Source organism: Bombyx mori, chromosome 10 (assembly GCF_030269925.1).
Source record: "Bombyx mori chromosome 10, ASM3026992v2".
Lineage (NCBI taxonomy): Eukaryota > Metazoa > Arthropoda > Insecta > Lepidoptera > Bombycidae > Bombyx > Bombyx mori.
Window position 1 is genome coordinate 3,201,698 of NC_085116.1, and position 22,254 is coordinate 3,223,951.

Genomic DNA, 22,254 nt, shown 5'->3' on the forward strand with positions numbered 1-22,254 from the left:
GACGAGTCGTGAGACTGAACGGGTCTGTAGTCAGCATCGTCAGACATGTGGTGCATTCAAGATGGATACCACACACTCACTTGTAGGTTTTAAGGTAGCCGCTTAACAATAGATAAACCCGAGAGCTTTCCATCTGATACAGAAAAGTCGCAACAACAATTAGCGAACACCTAAAGACGCTTTATAACCTATAACACGGTAGATACGTTTCTACTAAGTCCCGGGTTGTGCGAAACCGTGTTATACTCGTATGAAACATCTCAACTATGCCTTTATATTATTTTTTACCTTTACCTTTATATATCATTAAAAAACACGTGTGGCACTCGAGGACTGCCGCGGTAAAGCTATTGCATAGCATTTTTTATCAACTTATGCAATTATAATGAGACAATAATAATTTAATTTAAAACAAAAAAAATAATAATAAAATAAGACCAGTAAACATTAACAAAAGCAAAACATTAACTGTCCCCTTTACGCTCATAAGCTAGACCGCGCAAGAGAGAGATGGGCAGACTTTTCATGATGCGCATGCAGTGCGACGTCACGCCGCGCGCTTATTCACAAACACTACACAAGCGCAACGTGTGAATGTGTTGAACGCGAGCTACATGGTAGGCGGAGTGGGGGTGTTAGGTTTTATTTTCGTTATGGAATTTCTTGATTCGGTCGCCGTGCTCAAACCCGCGATAAAAGCTATGCAATAGCTTAAAAATAGTAAAATCGAGTATTCCCATATATTGTGGGTTCATATTGCGCAATGTCATTTTCTAAATAATTTTAAACGAAAATCTCGTTATCGTGTTGTAGCAGTATCGTGTTATAAGAAGGTTTTGGGGATTTTTTCTTTACGTATTAGGGTGGAACCGTGCTGTAAAATATCGTGTTATAGGAAGGTTGGTTATGCCTGTACTATAAATACTTCAAACGAACACAGGCACGAATCAAGCAAAAAGAAGAAAAAGCGTTCGAAATCTTCTGACAGCGACAGTTCGAGCAGCTCCGAGGGCGCGGACTCCGACTCCGCCACGTCGGACGACGAGAAGCAGAAGAAAAAGAAAAAGGTAATTTTTTTTTTTTTTTTTTCATTGATTTCGAACAGATGATTTCATTCTTGTATGTTGCGATACCCTTAAAACAATATTATTATATCACATAGAACCGGTGCAGTTTGTACATAGATTATGTTTGTTATTACTGACTAGACAATCTCATAAATATGTGCATAATCGTAACAAAATCATATCGATTGTAGAAAGAAAAAAATTTTTTTTTTTTAGTTTCAACGACAAACATAGTCTATGGATATCAAATGTTTCACTTTAATAATTGTTTTATTTCGGGGGCTTGGGGTTCGGTTTTTGATTTCGGTACAAATGTTATCGCCTCCCGCGACACGACCCCTAGCACGCGTCCGGCGCCCGGGGCTCCGCTAGCGCCGCACCGCTACGCACCCTTGAGCTTTCGAAAGAATCCCAATAATATGTTTTGATTCGCGGCCGACTGTTGGCACAGTTCTCAGCGAGCCTTCCCTCTGTACCGAAGCGCCGGTTTAAATCACACAGGTTATATGACTTCATTAAAAATAGAATTTTGGCTGCATTTAGTATTAGTTACTTCCATTTGTCTCTTGTGTGCTTAGTGCGAGTTTTTTAACGTTTTCGATAGCGTAAAAGTTAGCTCATATTTGTGTATGGAATGGGATCGTTTGCCTGCGTTTGCCGCTAGGGGCGCTGTTCCAACTGCATACAAAATTGGGCTGGCTAACTTTTACGCTATCGAGAACGTTAAAAACCTCGCACTAAGCACACTTATCACAGTATTAGCTGTCTTCCGTGCTTTAATTTTATAGCTGAAATCCACAATCTTAGTTTTTTTTTTCTTTTTCTTTATAATACAAGGGTATTTGGCGTTCACTTTTTGATATCATATACGGTATATGTCGTTTCTCATTAAATCATTATAAGTACTTATGTATATTATTCTACACACGTTTTTTTTTTCTTCTTTTTGTTTCTCTTCTGTAAATACATAAACAATCAACCGAATGGACAGTAAAAATTATCTGTTTAACTGTGCATCATTTCATAGGATAGCCATCTTTATCTGAAGAAATAATATATACTGTAAGTATATCAAATGCAGTAAACACTCTGTAATACACTATGTTAGGTTGCCGAGTTCAGTTGGACGATGGGCGGGCGGGGCGCCTCCCGCGCTCTGTGCATGCGTTTTATCTAATACATACATATCTAATATGGTTGTCTTACGTGGCTGTGTTAAAGCGATCCGATGCGACCTGTTACAGTTGAATAGTCTGTATTAAAAAAAAAAAAACAAAAAAAAAACTAAATCGACGCGACATCAATTTAAAAATAGAACATTTTGCAAAATGATATATTTTACTGCTACAGATCGCACGCGAGAACAAAGAAAAAATTAAAAACTATTTATAAAAATGTTGATTTGTTGTTCAATGTAAACTAATCCATAACATTCTCCCTCTGTCTCTCTCGTTTGTCCAAAACTAATTAAAGGATGACCGACTTTAAACGGTACTCGATACAGCCACGTTACTGCACAGGTACGTTCACAGCGTGTTCTATTCATAATTTTTTTTTTTAATAATGTGCGTTATGTATATTTGTTTTTTTTTTTTTTAAATAAAGAATCAATGGAACTGCGATGTCGATATTGTCAATTTTTTAAATTCACTGGTGCCATATAAATGAATGTAAATGATATTGTATAGTTTCGAAAAGAGAATGTTATGGGTGCATTTAATTAACATTCTAATGAAATATAAATTTATATAATTACATATAAGGAAGAACTATAAATGTACTTATTAGCTTATGAAGCTTTTTTTTTTTTTTTTTAAAGCTAGTTTTTATATTTTTTATTCCATCGTAATGTGCATGTTATGTAAAATATATACGTTTTTTGATTCAAACATATGAGAAATGTTTGAAATTAATTAATAAATTAATTTTGTAATTATGAGATTATCGTTAATTTGTTTATTGTTTTTTTTTTTTTTTTAATTTGCAAACGTCACATTAGTAATATTTGTACTGGCACCGGTGTTTATAAGTTGTTCGTTATCTTTCCATGTTTTTTTTAATGTATAATATTATGTTTGGCAGAAAAAAACCAGCAAACGTCGCACCAGCACTCAACCGACCTCCCGTGATGTGTGAGATATTTTTTTTATTTTTTTCATTTTTACATAAATTTGTAACTAATAATCCCTTTTGTTTTCATCGAACAAAATACGTAATTTTAATTAACTTGACAGACACTTTAATGGCATCAATTCGATAAAAACTTTTATTACCACCTGAAAATTAACTCAAGTAATATTTTCGAAGGTCAAATTTAATTCGAATCACACCTGAACAAATAGTGTTTGTTTTGATTCAATAGTAGAATTTAAATATAAGCATTATTAATTTCAGCTCGCCAGTGAAGAAGTCGAAGGATAAAAATCGCGATCGATCGATCGAGGCGCGGCGGGAACGTTCGACTGAGGACCGACGAGGCGACGACCAGCACAGGAGGGACGACGCCCGGGACGGCAGGAACTTCAGGCGCGTCCAACGCAGTCGCTCCAGAGAATCCTCGCACGAGCCCAAACAGCGCTCCTACATCACTAAAGTGGACAACAGAAAGCGGGAACCGTCCCGGGAGAGGTCCAGAGAGAAATCAACTAAACCTAGGGACGAGAAACGATCGCGCCGCGAACGAGACCGCAGACACACTTCGGGCTCCGACGCGGAACAAGCGCCGCACAGAAACAGGGACGCGAAAACTAACAAGTCGCTTAGAGACAGTAGCGCGTCGCCACCGCCTGACAAGAGGCGACGCACCAGCCCCGACCACAGGAGCACCGAGCGAACAGACAGGGACAGCAACAGGACTCGCAGAGACACTCCACTAAGAGAACACAAACGCGAGACCAGACGAACTAACTCGCCAGACTACCAGAAGCCAAGACGCGAAGAGCCCCATTCAAAGAGAAACAAAGAAGACGCGAGACAAAGAAACAAAAGCGAAGACCGGACCGACGACAATCAACAGAAACGCAGGGAAAAGGAAGTTCGCGACGAGCCTAGACGTAAGAAAAATAAGAGCCCGTCCAGAGAACGCCGCGAGACGTCCCCGGAGACCAGGGACAAGTCACCGAAGTCTGCTAAACAAAAAGAAAAACGTAAAGAAGCGGAGAAGACGTACAAAAAATCCAAACCGAGCAGACGATCTGTTTCGTCCGGATCTGAATCCGATCGTTCTGCTAAACGTAATTCTGATAGAAAAACAAAAGGCTACGAACGCTATTATAAAGAACGTACCATGTCACCCGCAAGAAACGAAAGGAAACAGGACTCGCCATCTCCCGATAAGAGAACACAGTCACCTCCTGCGAAAACAGACAGATATAAATATCTGAAATCACCAGAGAGACCAAAGAGTCGATCGAGACAAAAATCTCCCTCAGCAGAACGAAGGTCGCGGCATCGAAGGTCCGCCAACAGATCTGAATCTCCTCTCCGCAAAAACTATGGAAGGGACAGGCGAAAGAGTGACACCCCCAAGAAAAATAACAGGAAATCTATAGAGAAACGTGATCTTTCCCCTTCGAAAAACGAAAGTAGGCGAGACCGAAGCAGGAACGAGACCAGGACGTCTCGCGATGACAGCTCTCGATCCCGACAGAGAAGCAAGAGTTCATCCAGTCTTAGCTACTCGCCCGCGCGTCGCAGCCCAGAACGATATCGCGACATTATAGAAAAGTTACCAGAGAAAGATAAACGGAAGTATATTAAATCACCTTCAGATCTACATCCAGGGAAAACGAAAAAAGTTCAAAATTACAAGCCGAAGGTGTCTTGCATGAGAGATTCGTCGAGCGACGAACTGGACGATACCGTAGAACACTTCCTAACTTTGGACGAGAGGTCGCGGCAAGAGGAAATCGAATGCATGGACCTCAACAGGCTGAAAGCGAAATTAGCGCAGATGACGCGTGAGACGATAATGCGAAGGAAGAACGAGGACTTAAACGGACCTTCCACGTCACAAACCTCACGCTCAGACTCAGCGCCACACGAGGGCAGAAGGAACAGAGACGAGAGAGAAGGTGAGATCAGGGATAACATTGAAAAAGAACGAGAAATCAGGGATCAGATCGAACGAGACAGAGACCAAAGCAAAAGGGAGAAAGAAACGAGAGATAGAAATGAAAAAGAAAGGGAAATGAAAAAGAAATCCGAAAAAGATAAGGAATTGAGAGATAAAGCGGAAAAGGAGAGAGAAGTGAAAGACAAATCCAAAAACACTGCTGAAAGAAATGCGCGAGACAAGAAAGAAAAATCGCCGACATCGAGATCAAACAAGAGTCCGACTAGCGGAAACGTTTCTCCAAAAAGTCCACGAAAAGCTGAAAGCTCACCGCCTAGAAAGAAACATGAAATTTCGTCGACCGTAAGAAAAGTCGAGAGCTCTCCGCGCGTAAAGAAAATTGAAGGACCATCGGCTCTGAAGAAGAGTGAGAGTTCACCGGCCGTCAAAAAACACGAAAGCTCGCCCGATCTCAACAAGAGTAAGCGGAGTTGGTCGCGCTCCACCCGCTCTCGCTCGCGCTCCCGCTCCCGCTCGCGCTCGTCGCGTTCCCGCTCCCGATCATACTCGTCTTCAGGGTGAGTTCATAAATCATTAGAATATCATCATCATTCTCCATCCCTGTCACTTGGGGTCGACGCAACATGTTTCATTCCTTCACATTTATTATTAATTCCACAATCATTAGAAAATATGATTCATAAGTAAGTGTCGAATAACATCGTATAAAAACAATTATACCGGCACAAATTGTAATTTACATAGTTTTCTGAGCCCGCACGAGTAGATACCATTGTTAGCGAAGCAGTCACGCAATCCCGTTTGAAGGGAGAGTCAGCCATCAATTGAGCCTAAAACCTCATGACTCAAAACGAGTGGCGACGTTAACGTAGTAATGTCTATAGGCTTCTTTTTTTTCCTACCTAAGTTGAGAGCCTTGAGAGGCTATATCAGCGTAGCCTTCATTAGTAGGTGAGCTCACGGGGCTCAAACTTGACAACGTTGCTAACACGAACCCTAGCAAGAGCCGTGCTTCGCAGAATCTACCACCGGATCGGAAACGCGACCCACTGGGAAGATCCGGCGAGAAACTCAGTGGGCTGTATCTGAGGGTTAATTTACTCGAACGATGACCGGAATATAGGCTTCGGTAACCACTTAATTTTAATGTTACCAGTTAATATGAACATATTCCTGATATTTTTTTATTAAACATTATGTAAAACGAGTGCAACAATGAATTCCAGACGTTCCCGCTCGAGCGGCTCGAGCTCGTACAGCAGCAGCAGGTCCTCGTCCAGGTCGTCGCGTAGTTCCTCCAGGTCCACGCGCTCGTCCAGGTGAGTCCAGTACACCACCGCCGGAACCCGCCGTACTGGATACAACTCTTGGAAAAAGAAAATACCCATCTATTTTTTGATTACCAAAAATAAATTTGTCTGCTCTCGATCTGAATGATAATAAAATGACATTCAAATCGTGAAAATAATAGAAAAAGACAATTAGGTACCTACATAGAAGTAGATCATTAGTTTGATTAATTATCAATTATTTTACGTCCATTCGTCTCCATAAATCGTCCCAAAACACTTATTTCTTTCCACTACTATGTTATGTAGAAATTATGTATCTGTAATAGCATTTGTCATTGTATAGGGATAGTAATTTCTGACTACCCACACATTTTGATTGTGTAGGGACAGTAAATTCTGAATACCCACATAATAATACGTTTGAATCCAACAAATTTTTATGTTGACAAATGTTTTGGTAATTGAAATCTAGCCGTGTATTGGTATTGTATTGGTCGGCCGCACGGCCCAGTGCCGGCAGATACCGAGACACGTGGAAGTTGAGATTATCTGTGTGCTTAGTGCTTGAGATTATCTGTGCTTCCCTTCGTGAGGCTGTTCCAACTCCATACATCTAACCGATGCATAACCTCGCTGATTTCCTCGCCGGATCTTCTCAGCGGGGCGCGATTCCGATCCGATAGTAGATTCATTCGTGAAACAGCTGCTCTTGAGTTGCTAGGTCTCCTTCGAAAGCGCTCGGGTAGCTGTTAGCAAATCCCACCATTTCTGGCTAAGCCTTTGCTTGCCCTCCTGTCTTGGTGAAACTGGAAAGGCCTACGGTAATCCTCAATCATAGAAAAAAGCATACAAAATTTGAGTTAACTTTTACGCGATCGAGAACGTTAAAAAACTCTCGCACCAAGCATATTTTTTTGTTTTTTCGAATTCTCATTCGTGTATCAAGCCCTCAAGGCCGGAACGCATGACGTTGACGTCGTTTTGTTTGCGTACGTATTGCGCGGCGCGTCAGGACGCTGACGGGCGTGTACGCGGATTACCGTCGATGGAGCGCGTCCCGCTCGCGGTCGCTGTCGATCCCGCGCCGCGCCGGCTCGCCCTCGTTCCTCGACCGGCGCCGCATCACCAGGTACACGGGCCCGAGATACAACGCGACGCTCTTCACACTGTGCACTCCCTACAATCGCTTTATATTGAATGTCTTTATTGTACACTAACTAGCTGACCCGACAGACTTCGTAGTGCCTCAATCGATAAACACCTAAACTATTGTATAAAATAAACTTAAAACAAATAAAAAGGAATCCGTCCGACGGGGGACACATCAAGGAAAAACAAATCAAATCATTTAAGACCAAAATAAGCCAAATCGGTCCAGCGGTTCTCGAGTTTTAGCGAGACTAACGAACAGCAATTCATTTATATATATATATAGACTAGCGGTCCACTCCGGCTCCGCTCGGGTCTTTAACAAAAATTTCAATGATATTCGACGTTGTTTTATTTTTTTGAATAAAAGAACACTTATTGCGGCATAACTATAATAGGCAGACATATGCTGTCGCGATACTTTTTGTAAACAATGATGTGTTCTACAAAGTCGTAGTACATTATTTTATTCTATTATATCATCAATAGTTTCCGCAGGACACGCGATGTAAATAATATTTTAGATAATTTTTTTACACCTTGGGTTACATTATTGGAGTTTTAGTAAGGATCCTTAATTTTTTTCAAAAAAGGATATAGCCCATGTCACTCGGGAATAGTGTAGCTTCCAAACAGTGAAAGAATTTTTCAAATCGGTTCAGTAGTTTCGGAGCCTATTCAATACAAACAAACAAATCTTTCCTCTTTATAATATTAGTATAGAAGTATATATTCTCCGCCGGTGACTTATAGAGGTCTAAGATAACCTTTCACAGATACATTTCAATTTTTTTATTAATTATTAGAACAACTCTTATATTATATAACTTTTTTATGGTCTTCGAATGTAGCCGCCGACTGTTAAAAAAACAAAGACATTCATTATAAACCGATCTAACCTTCTAATACGCGCTCTATTGGGAACAGTTTGGTATATTAATAATCTTTCGATTTTAAAATTAATTATGGTTCGATACTTTTGAGCTCCACAAGTTAAGAGACAAGCAAAGTGTATTAACAGTATCCTAGACTGATAAATTATGGAGCTAAACAAAAATATAAACGATAATAATGTATTAGAAATCAGAATATACATACATACATATGTACATATATATGTAGAAAAGTGAAAGCAATTTTCCACTAAATTTGTTAAATGACAACTATTTCAAAATAACTTATTACGTGGATATAAAAAATCTTTTATAACTTCAGATTATAAATTGTTAAATTATAAAAATAGAAGAGTCATCAGAAATTGTCTAAATTTTATAGTTTACAAATTCATTAACATAATAGTGTGGTACATACTCTATATTCGGAACATTGAGTATCAATCTAACGTTGATATAAATTAATTACTATAAAATATAAAGATTATTATTTAGAACTTGGAAGCTCGTGGAAACTTCCACCTCTAGCTAGGCCGTTAACTAAAATTCTGTAGAATTTGGGAAATTTGTCTATTCGATAAGTGTGAAAAGCGTTGCATAAACCAAGCTCTCGGAGTAACATTGTATCTGCGTAACGAGGAATTGGGTTTCCTCCTTGCACATTACAAAATGTTTGTTGAAGAGCTTGTTTGCGTATTTAATTGGTGACATTTGTTTGCTCATACACATTCACCCGGTTCGCTTATAAAAGTGTTGTAGTAAATTAAACTGATTGATTGATTGATGTCATGCAAGCGAATGTTACTCCAATCTCGCACCGTGTGCTAAATGATTAACTTTTTTTTTTCATATTTTTCGTGTGTCGCTTGTGTTTTTAATACGTGTGCCTTGTAATTTATTTTGCAGCATCATGCCATATATTGATCATTAAAATGTAAATAGAATCTAAACTGGTGTGACCATTTTTTGAAAATCGATTTATTTATCGATTAATCCCGTGATCTTTATATGGCACTCTTATCACTATAATTTATTATTATGTTTTTTTTTTTGTTTCTTTACATAAATATATATTTTTTTCTTTTTATTTTCTTTCTTTATAGAAAAAAATCACGAAAGTATAGCACGAGCTCAGAAGACACGAGTAGTAGCTCCGATTAGTGAAGTGAACTGTGCTAGTGTGAAGTGTATCTAGTATTTAAGATTTACATGTATTGTTCTCGACATAAGGTCTATTTTCGTGTAATATAATATTATAGTTTGAAAAATATTGTTTCTGTCACAAAATGGTTCTATGCCTGAATTAATTAACCGTAGAGGCTGCTCTCTTTAGCGGAGGTTTGTTTTTCATAACGATGTGTGGATTTTTACTAACAAGGGTGTGCTACTAAGTATTTTAAGCGGACGAAACAAAAATTAACACGAGAATGAAAACGATAGGTATATAGTGTTTCATTAAAAATAAACAGCGTGTCTGTTATTTCGTACATATTGATTTTTTTAACATTAACTCTGAATGGATCCATACACAGACTGGCTAATAATTATTTAAACAAAATTAATAAAAAAAATCCAAATTGGTTTTGTTGTTGTCTAGATTAGCGTGCTCAAACTCACGTAGTATAAGATTTAACGTTTTCATTACGCGGGTAGTTTATTTGGGATTATTTAAACAAGCGCGTGTCATTAAGAGCGCGATATTGATTAATAAATATTGATTTATTTTTTTCCTCCGTAGCGCACCCGTTGTAGACCTAACTTACTCGTCCAACAAATATAAATACAGGAGAAGGTGATACATAAATAGCGAAAACGCCGAATGGAAAACGTCTTATGTAGAGGACACTACTGGCGTGTTTGTTTTCACATTATTAAAGATTGTAAATTTTATTTTGTTTTTCATTTTTTATTTGTTTATCGCTGCATGGTAGAAAAGCTGATGCCCCGTGTAGATATGTGAATAAAGATTAGTTTTGCGAAGGTAAGTCTTATTAGTTTTAACTTATCAAACACCATTTCATTTGACGTAATCACTTAACTTTACATTTGAATGCAACTGAAAACACTTTTAATTAGACCTTCATTCAGCTTAACTTGCCTTTAGTATCATATCTGATATGTTACATTCACTGTTAACATTTCATGTTTAATTACATACTAACTTTACTAACCACTAACAGCGCTAGAAAACGTCCAATCCCGTACCGGAGGCCGACGCCTTCGACGCCTTCCACCACCAGCCACAGCAGCAGGTCTTCGCAGAGGAGTTGGTCTCAATCCCCGGTGCCAGAATAATGACGATACGTTTTAAAAAGAAAACTTTCAATAAAAATAGACAAGCGGCCCTATAGGTATTTTAGAGAATGCTAGTCTGAAAATACGAAACATTCCCAAATGGTTATTTAAAATTTAAATTAATTAATTTATATTGTTACACCAAAAGTTGAAACACAATAAGGGCAAGTATGAGAGGTGAATATAAAAAGTATATGTTTATGAAATTTTGGTAAAAATATCTAGTCACAAATGCAAAGACGCGTTTTAACTGCTATCTACGTTTACTGAAAATATTACAATGCTATCTAATACTTTTTTTTAAAAGTACCTAACAGTAATTAACTGTTTGTGAAAATTGCATCGAAACTAGTAGCAATGTAGCAATTAATACTTCATGAATTAATACTAGGAAGAGAGGGTTCATAGTGTAAAATATACCTTTAACTCAGACAATAGCACTAATATCGGTTATTAATGAATCTGCATCATTTTGATATTTGACAACTACCCGTTCAAAAAGATTTGAAATATTGACTTACTCATTTCTGAACGGATTTTAAATGTCTTTGTAGCTACCTACCTACCTACATGTTGATTACCGAATAACAACAACTCTTTGATTGATATGACAAGATTAAGTCCGCATCCCCATTTACTTTATTTAAAGTCGAAGATGATAAATTGGAAATAATTTGAAGAAACTTAGGGATCACCTGGTTGAGAAAAGCGTGAGCTTCAAATATATAATTAATTTAAGAATTTTTAAGCACCATCTTGATATTATATTATTATTTTGTTGGAAATAATTTTAGTCAAATACTTACTACTAATAACATTCCCTATTTTTTGATCTCTCAAATTCATGCTTTTTAATTTGTTGTGATCTTTGTTGGTAATATTATACATTTTTATTTTTAAGTATTTACCAAAAATATACTCTAATCTAGTCTGTTTTAGTGCAATATATTTATTGACAGCTATACATACCTAATTTAAAATTGTTTAGTCAGTAAGATCTAGTCGGTTACATTATAAGAACAATAATTTATTATTAGTTATAAGGTATTTAGGCAATAGAAACAAAATGAGCAATACATATGCATTCAATAATACTCATAATATAATTATTAAAATGTTTATTTTATAATATAATTTACATAATTAAATGCACAGAGCATGAATTGACAAAGTCATGTTATTGAAGTAGGCTTTTAAAAAAATACAGGCTGATTGTAAAATACCACAAACCTGAAAATGAAGAAATTCTGTTGTGAAAATAAATTATTCAAACAATTTGTTCTAAACAACCTTGTTTCGTTATAAACATCCAGTTCTTGATGAATACAAGTTACTTATTTTTACATTCAACAGCATATTACACAATTCACTTAGAAATACATATTTCATTCAATAAAGCGAAATTGGATAAAGACTACATACAATTAGTTGGTCCTGATATAAAAATGTCTTTTGACTTATTATAATCACAGTAAGGTTTAAAACATCATCCACCACCATGAAAAACAAAGTTGATATTAAAGTTCAATCTCCTTTCCTCTGACTCTGCTTGCGTCTTTTGCTTGCTAAGAACATTGCCCAGCCAAACCCAACAATGTTCATGAACAGAACTCTCAACTGAAAAAATAAATACACTGAATTTTCATAATATTATTTTACGTGGTAGGCAGCGGCTTGGCTCTGCCCCTGGCATTGCTGAAGTCCATGAGCGACGGTAACCACTCACCATCAGGTGGGCCGTATGCTCGTCTGCCTACAAGGGCAAAAAAAAAAAAAAAAATGGGGAAGAAGTTAATGGTCTTCCTGTTTTTATGTGGCTTTCAGAGCTCATTGACATCACATCACCCACCACCACCACCTTGAGACATGAGGTAAATCTTAATTGCAATATAGAACAGCTGCCGCACCCTTCGTGCTGTACTATGTTACTGATGGAGATTAATTTTATCTATTCTGTATTTAATATGAACCATAAGTAACCTATAAGTTAAATCAATTACTCACCATTGGAGGTATAAATGCTAAATTTATGACTTGGAACAATGTAAGCCATTTCCAATTGGCTTCTAAGACTGGTAAGTACAATGCAAAAAGTTGCTTCAGAGCGGCTCTATGAGTTTTTCCTTCAAATCGAGCCAAAGAATATAGAGAAAATGCTTGCATTAATGGTGCAAAGATCAAACGTTCCAATAATAACTTTTTTGCAAGTGGGAATGATGCAGATTCTTCAGGAAACAGCCTTTCAACTGTTTCATAGAAATAGTGAGGAACTGTACCACCAAATAATAATCTGAAAATTTGGTTTCATTTTAGAAATGCATTTTATTTATTGTCTGTTGTGATTTTAGGAAACAATTTTATAAACTGTACTGCCAGATTGCATTCAATTGTATTGGATTGATTGGATTAAAATGTAAAGTATAACTTTAAATTACTATAAATTAAAATATTACTAAATTAAAAAGTTCTCATGTTAAATGAACTATGCAAGTTGCTTGCTTGCTCATGTAGCATTACTTTGGGATAGCACTTCTCTAGTCAGTGGGATGATATAAATATTGAGAGATCAAGCAAATATTAACGTAAAAGTTACTTCAATTTAAATTAGCACTTTCTAGCCACCATTTCCTTAATGTTGCAAGTGTTTTAATATCTATGCATGTGTTTAAATAGTTATATAGAGTTCTTCACTATTTTTCCATAATTTTGATTTATATTTTTTATCAATTCACTTATCAATCAATATTAAAAGAATGATCAGACCATGCACTAAATTTGAAATGCATAGATTGATACAATTAAAAGTTAAAAGGTTAAAAACTGTTTCTGTTGTTCCATTTAAAATGTAAATAAAAAAGTAACTAAAGTAATATTTAACTTACCCGTAAAAACCAAATGCGAGAATAGGATCAAGTCTGATTGATTCTCCAGCCACGATCTGTGATGCTAGACTGCCAGCTGTACCCACTACGCAACTTAAAACAAAATTCCATAAATCAACAATTTACTAATTTATGAAACTATATTCTTACGATTTCGATAGGGATCACTGAACTTTGGAACCAACTTTGAACTCTGATTTATGAATAGAGATAAAAAAATTCAAACTTACCTTGTAATAGCTTTCGTCTTAATCGGATGTAAATATAAATTCTGTAGATATGAGGCTACTAGATTCATTATCGGTTTTGACAGAGACATTGTTATTAATTATAAATTTTCAATAAAAAAAAACAATTAAAATTACATTTACCCAAAGAAATAAGTAGGCACTGACAAAAACTTAAGTAGTCTGTCGGAACGTACGTAATGTACAATAAAATTATCGTACATATCAGTGTGTATGTATGTACGTAGTATCTTATTTTTTATTTTTTTCTGATAGCTAAGTATGTAATTATGTACATATGTATAATTATTATCTCAAATTTATGTAGGTGTTTGTATATGTACCTACTGTTTAGTGTTTAATCTATGAATAATAATTAAAATCGTTTTTTTTGTTTCGTCTGTATGAAAAGCAAAGGAAATAAAACTTTACGGCCAAATTATTTTGCGAAAAAAGCGCAAGTCAAGTTTGTTGAAGCTGATTCGTATCGAGTAATACCGGTGTTAGCCGAAAGGTACAAAATAGTACAAATGTTTCTAATGAAATACGTGCTTAGGTAAAGTTCATGAATGCCTTCCACGGTGAAGGAAAGTCATTGTGCAATAAAAATCAAACCCGCGAAATTATTTGCGTGATAGAGTGTCTTGTGAGCCCTGTTTATTTCTGCCAAGAAGCCATAATGCGGCGGTGGTACCTACCCGCGCGAACTCACAAGAGGTCCTACCACCAGTAATTACGCAAATTATATCTTTAATATATATGATGGTTCAAACACTAAATAACGTTTATAAATCACAGTCGTCTTCTATTATTTTCAAATAAATAAAAGAGAGCAAAGTTTCTAGCAATAAAATAATTACCACCACAGGATGTTAATTTGAAGCGCGATTTTTTATAAGTTAGCAGCTATTATCATGCATATTCAGAGTTTTTTTGTGAACTTTCAACATTCTACTATTAAACCACAAAAAATGGAAGATTTTGCAACGAATTTAATACTAATATTGAGCGTCGAAAGATTTTCCTGTTTTTTTCCCCATTCGCCTCTCAATCCCTAATCGCCCCATTTTACGGTACATCTCGTGTAGATACAATATACTGTAATACTAATGTGCTTTGTATTTTAAAATGAAAGCTTCATACATGTTCGTAGTCTGAAGTAGTTCGTAGTCGTATTAATGCAGTTATTTTTTTTGTTATTGCTTGGATGGGTGGACAAGCTGACGGCCCACCTGGTGTTAAGTGGTTACCGGTGCCCATAGACATCTACAGAGTAAATGCCACCACCCATCTTGAGATATGAGTTCTAAGATCTCAGTACAACGGCTGCCCCACAAACCGAAACGCATTCTTGCTTCACGGCAGAAATAGGCAAGGGTTCAACTTCAACAGACATTTACCAATTCTTTTGTGAATCAGTGTGCTTAGTGCGAGTTTTTAACGTTCTCGACAGCGTAAAAGTTAACTCAAATTTGTATGGAGTTTGAACTTTTGCCGCTAGGTGCTGCCCTGTTCCAACTGCATACATACAAATTTGACTTAATTTTTACGCTACCTATCGAGAATATTAAAAGACTCCCACTAAGTAAGTATATGTATTTAATTTATAATTTATTTTAGCTTAATTTATATTAAACTAATTGTCGCCCGACGGACCTTACCTTTTTTTTCCTTTGTAAGCAGACGAGCGTACGGCCCACCTGATGGTAAGTGGTTACCGTCGCCCATGGACTTCAGCAATGCCAGGAGCAGAGCCAAGCCGCTGCCTACTAACCTCAACTATAATAGTGATACATCAAACCTGTAAGTTTGAATGAAATTTCTGGTGGGTTTAAATGATGAAATTATTATAGTTAATTACAAATTTGTGCCTACCCGTCACAAATTAAATAATCGAGGACCATTATCGGACAAAGACAAAAAAATAGCAGTTTAAAAAACTAACAAAATACGCTTTTATAGAAAATCCAACTAAAAAATAGAAAATAAATTTTGTGGTGCTTTTCAGGATATTATCAAAATAACCCTTCTACTCATATCTGTTCATAAAATATTTATAACTACTGATACCCTGCACCCCACGCTTTTTTTTTACAATAAAATCATTTTTTCTTACACTATTTTTAATTCAAATTTATTAAAATTTATTTTCGATTTATTAGTTGGATTTTCTATAAAAGCGTATTTTGTTAGTTTTTTTAAACTATTATTATTATTATTATTTTTTGTTGAATTTAATTTTTTTCAGTTTTTTTTTAAATATTGAATTGTCATCGGTATTTGATAAGTAGTTATACCAAATTTCAAAATCATGTTCAAAGATTCCGTTACATACTAACATCGTTACATACTACATACTAACGTCTGAAGCTAATAAAAGCGTATTAAAAAGGAAATAATTTGTTGCATAAATTATTCTTAGGTCACAAAAAACATCAAATAAATTAGAATATATTTATTAATTTTCTTAAAATGTTTTAGAAACCATTAGATTATTAACAAAAGTACGGTATATTTTCTCTTTAAATATTTTACGTGCCTATAATAATAATTTAATTTAATTTATATCTATATGTACAGAGGCTCTAGTTTGTCACTAGTCCATATATACAATCACTGATGAAATATTCATATCAGAATAATGCAAAATTATCGTTAAACTGCCATTCTTTTTTGAGAATTCGTTACGATAAGCTACACCTTATTAGGTCGAAATGGCCCGCAAACTTCTCGATTGCACGTAAAAATTTTCGAACAAACCGACAACTCTGGAATAATAGGTACGTTCAAACAATCTTTGAAGTGTTCTTAGGTAGGTTAGGTTAGATATATAGGTTTCTTCACTAGTCGAAAGTCTTGTTCACCAGATTACGTGGATTCTTTGCAAAGAGCATCCATTGTGATCCCTCCGGGTGTTCGTCGATAGGCAAAGGTGGTATAACGCACGAGTAGGCCAGTCAGTGACTGCTATGATCAGAGGGCATGTTGTTGAAGTTGCAGGGCGTGAGGAAGACGTCACAGATGACTCCATCCACGATGTTCGTAAGGAGCGTCGTTCTGACTTCCAACGATGGCATGTAAGCGTACAAATACAAAGTAGGTCCGGAGCCAACTCCATCAAGACTCCCTCTATCAATTGTTCCCCCGAACGCGTTATATTAGCAAGGAAACTTTCCAGATCCAAATTGTTGAGGCATGGATCTGTGGCATAGGCTAGGGAACCTCTTTCCCAAATCTTGGTGGAGACATCTGCTCTCTCTCTGTGGGGAAAAGCAGTTTTGTTGATGATATGCTGAATAGCATTAAAGAGCATCCCTTCATAATCACCCAATGTGACAAGTCTTGAAATCTTCAGATACTCACCTATACACCAACTCTGCAGGGTGCATAGTTGCATTAAAGCATTCCAACTGTGTAGTGGTAGGGAAGTGCCATCTGTATGGTGTACGCTGAGGTCTTTGCTCCCAAGGTAGTTGACTGTGAATCTGAAGAAGATGAGAAAAGCACAATACCTGGACTGGGTGCTGGATATGGCTTGTATATAACTTACAGACTCTTCCTCTATATAAACCACTCGATGAGGCATATGCCGAGAGACAACACAGGGCAGTCCTTGTACATATTCAAGATAGTTTGAATAAGTTTTGACACTAGGAGGTGGCATTGGTTCACCCATCACTCTCAACTTCAATATAACTAGCCTGTAATAGAGCTTATTAGCATTTTCTGGGGTCAAATAAGCCCCCCTCTCCACAAGTGTGAGATAACCCTCATGCCCACATTTTGTCAGGGCCCGGATTCTTTTCTTCGGCAGAAGCCGACAACCCCGCCAGAGAATATAGTTCCCCTGCTTTTCTGCAGGCCATGATTGTGTCTAATAAGACATTGCCTTGTGTTTAATGAGGCAAGGTGCAAGAATTTCTACAATCACACCGCTAAACTCCGTGAGATTAAGGAAGGCCGCATGGACACTCCCGGATATAGCACGATTTTCCCACGAACAAATTCTTCCTCTCGTATTTTTTATTTTTATTGCTTTTTTTGATGGGTGGACGATCTCACAGCCCAACTGGTGTTAAGTGGTTACTGGAGCCCATAAACATCTACAGCGTAAATGCGCCACCCACCTTGAGATGTATGTTCTAAGGTCTCAATAGTTAGTCGTATGTGAAGGATCCATATTATGGGCGATGTGAATGTTGTCTGTTGAATTGGTGGGGATGAGATGGCGACGTCGTTGGTCGTCGACTATCGCCTCGACGACCCGTCAGTCGGGCGTCCTTAGGGTGGCGCCGCGAGCCTGGTTGTAGTGTTGATCGCGGGAAACCCCTTACTCTGACCGGGTCCTGACCCCGCGCGGAAATCGGACGTCGGGTGTAAAAGTGCAGGGGAGTCGTTTAGTGCGGTAGGGCCCTAAAACATTATTGTTCCCGCGGTCTGCTTCCAACATCAGCAGATCGTCAAGTCCCACAAACCTCGCGCGCCCCTAGGCGCGAGAATCTCGTAGGAGGTTTGACCCGGCCCGAAAAAAAAGGTACATAGGTTTGGTTAGGTAGATTGGTTTGTTTGGTTGGTACATAGGACCCTCACAAGTTGTCTCCACTTGATCCTGTTTTGCGCTTGCTCCTTGAAATCACTACAGGTCATACCGGCAGACGAAATTTCGCTCTCCACGGTTTGTGTAGAGGACGACCAGGTCTTGTCCTCGCACGTAGTTGCCAGTCAAACGCGATTGATACTGCGTAGACTCCGCTGCGTCGCCGCGTCGTAGAGTATGTCTTATCCAACGCCATTTCTGATCGGCAATGTCTTGCGCGATGGGACTTTGGTCACATTTTGTCTAGAGGTCTTTATTAAAGATACTAAATGGCCAGAATAAGCGAAGTAGTGCTCGTCTTTAAATGAACCTGAACTTTAATGACCAATCCATACACGTACAATGCTTTATTGCGAATTGTTTTGGGGAATTGATTGAAAACTTTTACGTGTTCATTTTTATTACTGTATTATTATTATTGTCGTAATTTACTTAATGATAAGTTCCTATGATGTCGCTAGCCACTTGGCAAAAGCTATTGTTAGAAAAACCTATCGTAATCTTTCTACCCTCTTCCTGTCGTGGAATTATTTGTGTCAAACAAAAAGTGTTTTTTTCCTTATTGATTGGTGTTTAAACTGCCGTTAGTAGTAACTTATTGCATTGTCTATACCGATTACAATTAGTAAAAAGCGAGTAATTTATTTCTAATGTATGGCCCTGACACAACTACCACAGATTAATGCCAAATTAGCTATACTATAAGTATTCATATACAACCCTATATATGCCAACCTGTAGCAATATTTTTATATTATCCTCAACATGATTACTAAGAAAGCTAAATTTGTAGACTGAACTCATTATTTTCTGCATAAATTAACATAAACTGCTCTTAAATGAGTCGACTATTATCAAAGCCGGCAATCTGACTTGGATAATTATTGGTAAATCAGAAAAACGAATTATTGACTTTGTATTCCATTGGCAGTCACAAAACTCTTCGGAACGACATCTTAGATAAATTACAGGTTAACTATTAATCTTTATTTAATGCAGGTTTTGAACCATATTCTTTGAAGGAGACGATTATATTCAAATCAATCTGTATTGACATATCAATAACATTTTTTTGTCCAAATGCAATTGCCACCTTTGATAATAGACGACTCAAATACATTAGTTCCGATTCTATATAATTTCTATCATAATTTAACTATTAATTAATTTTTTTAAATATTCCTATCAATTTTCAGTGTATAATTTGTCTAATTGTCTCTGTAAGTTATGTGAAGTAACCATAGGGGTGTCTAGGACTTCAGGGTTATTTTTTTTTGTAACAGGTGTGTTCAAAAAATTCATGTGCTCTTTCATTTCCATATAGACACTTAATGCTTTGTCCTTTAATTTTTTATCTGGTGTTAAAGCAAATGAATTTGAGACATTGGGCATTGATTTGTAGAACACCTTTTTCCTCAAACACTGGTTTTTTTTAGGTATCTTATATATAGGTGATTTAGTGGATCCCGACTTTACTATCACACTGTTTCCAGGACTTTGTTCTATAGTCAATTTGGCTGTTTCTTTTGTTAATTCTGTTAAAGTGTTATTACAGTGAGAATCAGTTATAGTATGACCATTCTGTTTTTCTTTTAACAATTTCGTAATATATTCCAAAGATTTTAAATGTGACTTTTTTATATTATCCAGAGTTTGAATACCATTTTCGATCATTCGTATATTTAGTTCAGTCTGTTTCTTTACTTCCAACAGACGTTGAAGTTCTGTACTGGTATTTTCTGGTTCGATGGCTGTAGCCTTGTTGAGCATGTTGCATAATGACACTATCACACTCTCCTCTCTTTCATTATTCTCATTTTTAAGACATGGCTTCTCAAAACACATGATAGTATCATTGAAGGAAGCTGAATTTTCCGCCTGTTCACTTGAATTATTGAAGTATTCTTTGACATTTCTGTATTCTTTGAAAGGGGTCGAAACAGGAGGTGATACTTCAGCAATGTTTTCCAATATCTGTTCTTGACACAAAGCCTTCGTTATTTCCTCAACATCATGTATTTCTTTCTCTTTCATAAGGAAACTTGCATCACAACTGGATTTCCAAGACTCGTTGGACTTTGGAGTGTCCATCACTTCAGGTACAACAAATTTGTGATTAACTATTGTGGGATTGTTTAGCTTCTTGTTAATATTTGTTAATCTTTGAGGGTTTAGTATGTTCTCTTTGTTAGCAATACTCTTCATTTGTCTTATTGGTTCTGTGGAGATTAGGGGTGTTTCTGGTATTTTACAAATACCACTTATTCTTAAATTGTTATTTGCTGCAATTGGAAAAAATACATAACTGTAACAGGGAAAGCTAAGAACAACTGTGTGAAAAAAGTAGTAACACTAACCTTGTAAAAGAGTAGATTTTTTCTGTTTAAATTCTAGTTTGGGGAACTTTGGGGTTTCCACTGGTGTTGGATTTGATACTGCCTATAAACAAATTAAATTATCTATGTTTAGCTTGTGGATTATTGAGTAACATTGAACAATATTAATCTTTTTTCATACTTTTGGTTTTGGTTGAAAATTAAGTACTTTTCGTACAGAATCATGTTTCATCTGACCATTGGCTGTATGACTTATTTTTTTGTTATCAACTTTTACTGATGAGTTCCAGTTCCGTTTCTTTGCTGAAGTCATAGCCTGAACAGGCCTTTTTGGAGACCTCACCTTCAATGCTAAAACAAAATACTAAGAAATCATTCATTATTGTTACATTATTATATATTTCGTGTTTTTATGGTACTTGCCTAGTATTTCCGCTCTCATTTCAGCAATAGTGAGCGGTTTCATAACCTTCTCAGCAGTACTTGTTTGTGCCATAGAGCGGGGTTTCTTTCTAGCGGTTAAGGTCTGCATTGCATCCTTCGTTATTATACCTTAAATAAATGGAAATTTGGATTAATTTTCTATTGGTAGTGTAAATATCTTCGTACTAAGATAAAAACACATATTATATATTCAATTATTATTTTAAACAGTCAGTTTTGTCTTAGTATGATCTGAATAATATAATATGGATTGATGTTTTGAACTCACCACTAAGTCCTGGCAATAATTCGGCTAAAGTCTTTGGTTTAATTGATGTGGTGGTCTCCATTGTGATAAATTCATAAATTATGAAATAAATATAGCAGGTGTGTCGTCTTAATATCAATAATTCACAGTGCAAATTCGGTCATAACATTCAAAATTCAAACTATTGTTTTGTCAACTGAAGAAAATGTCATAGATGTTTTTCAACTTTATACTGTCCTGGGTTCTGGTTTTTTGGCCAAATCTTTAGAAATGTTTAGTTGGAACACATTTCTTTATACAAAAGAGAATTGGGTTAAGACGTCCAGTGTATTCATATGTAGCGATGCAACGGCGCTCGAATCCCGAAGGCAAGTACCACCGTGGTGAAGGAATAACATCCTGTAATAAAAATCAAACCCGTAAAATTATAATTTGTGTAATTACTGGAAGTCTTGTTAGTCCGCACGAGTAGGTACGACGTGGATACGGCGGGAACGTGAGGAGTGAAGTTGGGTAATTTGTTTTGCTTTGTCTATTTGGTGTTTCTTCAAGTTTATATGTAATAAGGTAAGGTGTTTGTTATCTGTTTAGTATCAGTGAAAGGGCACAAATGTGGGAAAATAAAACAAAACTGCTCGACGTACCTAACTTCTCGTGATCCTACAAAAAGTCCACTGAAAAAGTCTCCGTAAATACCACCATTTTACTGAGATAATATTTCATACCATATCATCTCATCTCATTTCATTT

The 22,254-nt window shown here is 36.6% G+C and overlaps 4 protein-coding genes across 10 annotated transcripts in view; 1 reads left to right on the forward strand and 3 right to left on the reverse strand.

Moving 5' to 3' along the window:
* LOC101742464 (serine/arginine repetitive matrix protein 2) overlaps positions 1–12,060 on the forward strand; it is a 26,933-nt gene extending 14,873 nt beyond the window's left edge. Inside the window, exons 6-11 of one of the 5 annotated variants that reach the window (XM_012694015.4) lie at positions 941–1,067; positions 3,150–3,199; positions 3,462–5,699; positions 6,369–6,461; positions 7,447–7,563; positions 10,657–12,060. In XM_012694015.4, the coding sequence (XP_012549469.1) occupies positions 941–1,067; positions 3,150–3,199; positions 3,462–5,699; positions 6,369–6,461; positions 7,447–7,563; positions 10,657–10,771 (2,740 nt within the window). In that variant the 3' untranslated portion in view covers positions 10,772–12,060. Of the gene's footprint in view, positions 1–940; positions 1,068–3,149; positions 3,200–3,461; positions 5,700–6,368; positions 6,462–7,446; positions 7,564–9,579; positions 10,367–10,656 lie in introns of those variants that run through there. The other 4 variants (XM_062670388.1, XM_062670387.1, XM_004930316.5 and 1 more) reach the window with 4 other exon arrangements.
* Positions 1–22,254, reverse strand: part of LOC110385588 (uncharacterized) — a 933,915-nt gene that overhangs the window by 507,827 nt on the left and 403,834 nt on the right. The window lies entirely within an intron of this gene.
* Positions 11,875–15,130, reverse strand: LOC733112 (peroxisomal membrane protein PMP22). Of its 3 annotated transcripts, XR_009973925.1 has the most exons (5): positions 13,884–15,130; positions 13,654–13,746; positions 12,776–13,061; positions 12,194–12,388; positions 11,875–12,001 (listed from the first exon to the last, which is right to left on the reverse strand). XR_009973925.1 is itself a non-coding variant. In XM_012693924.4 (4 exons), the coding sequence occupies exons 1-4, from the start codon at positions 14,102–14,104 to the stop codon at positions 12,296–12,298; spliced, it is 552 nt and encodes a 183-aa protein (XP_012549378.1). In that variant the 5' UTR covers positions 14,105–15,130; the 3' UTR covers positions 11,875–12,295.
* On the reverse strand, positions 16,321–21,714 carry LOC101742849 (uncharacterized). Its single transcript, XM_004930318.5, has 5 exons — positions 21,526–21,714; positions 21,237–21,365; positions 20,995–21,164; positions 20,835–20,916; positions 16,321–20,759 (listed from the first exon to the last, which is right to left on the reverse strand). The coding sequence occupies exons 1-5, from the start codon at positions 21,584–21,586 to the stop codon at positions 19,663–19,665; spliced, it is 1,539 nt and encodes a 512-aa protein (XP_004930375.1). The 5' UTR covers positions 21,587–21,714; the 3' UTR covers positions 16,321–19,662.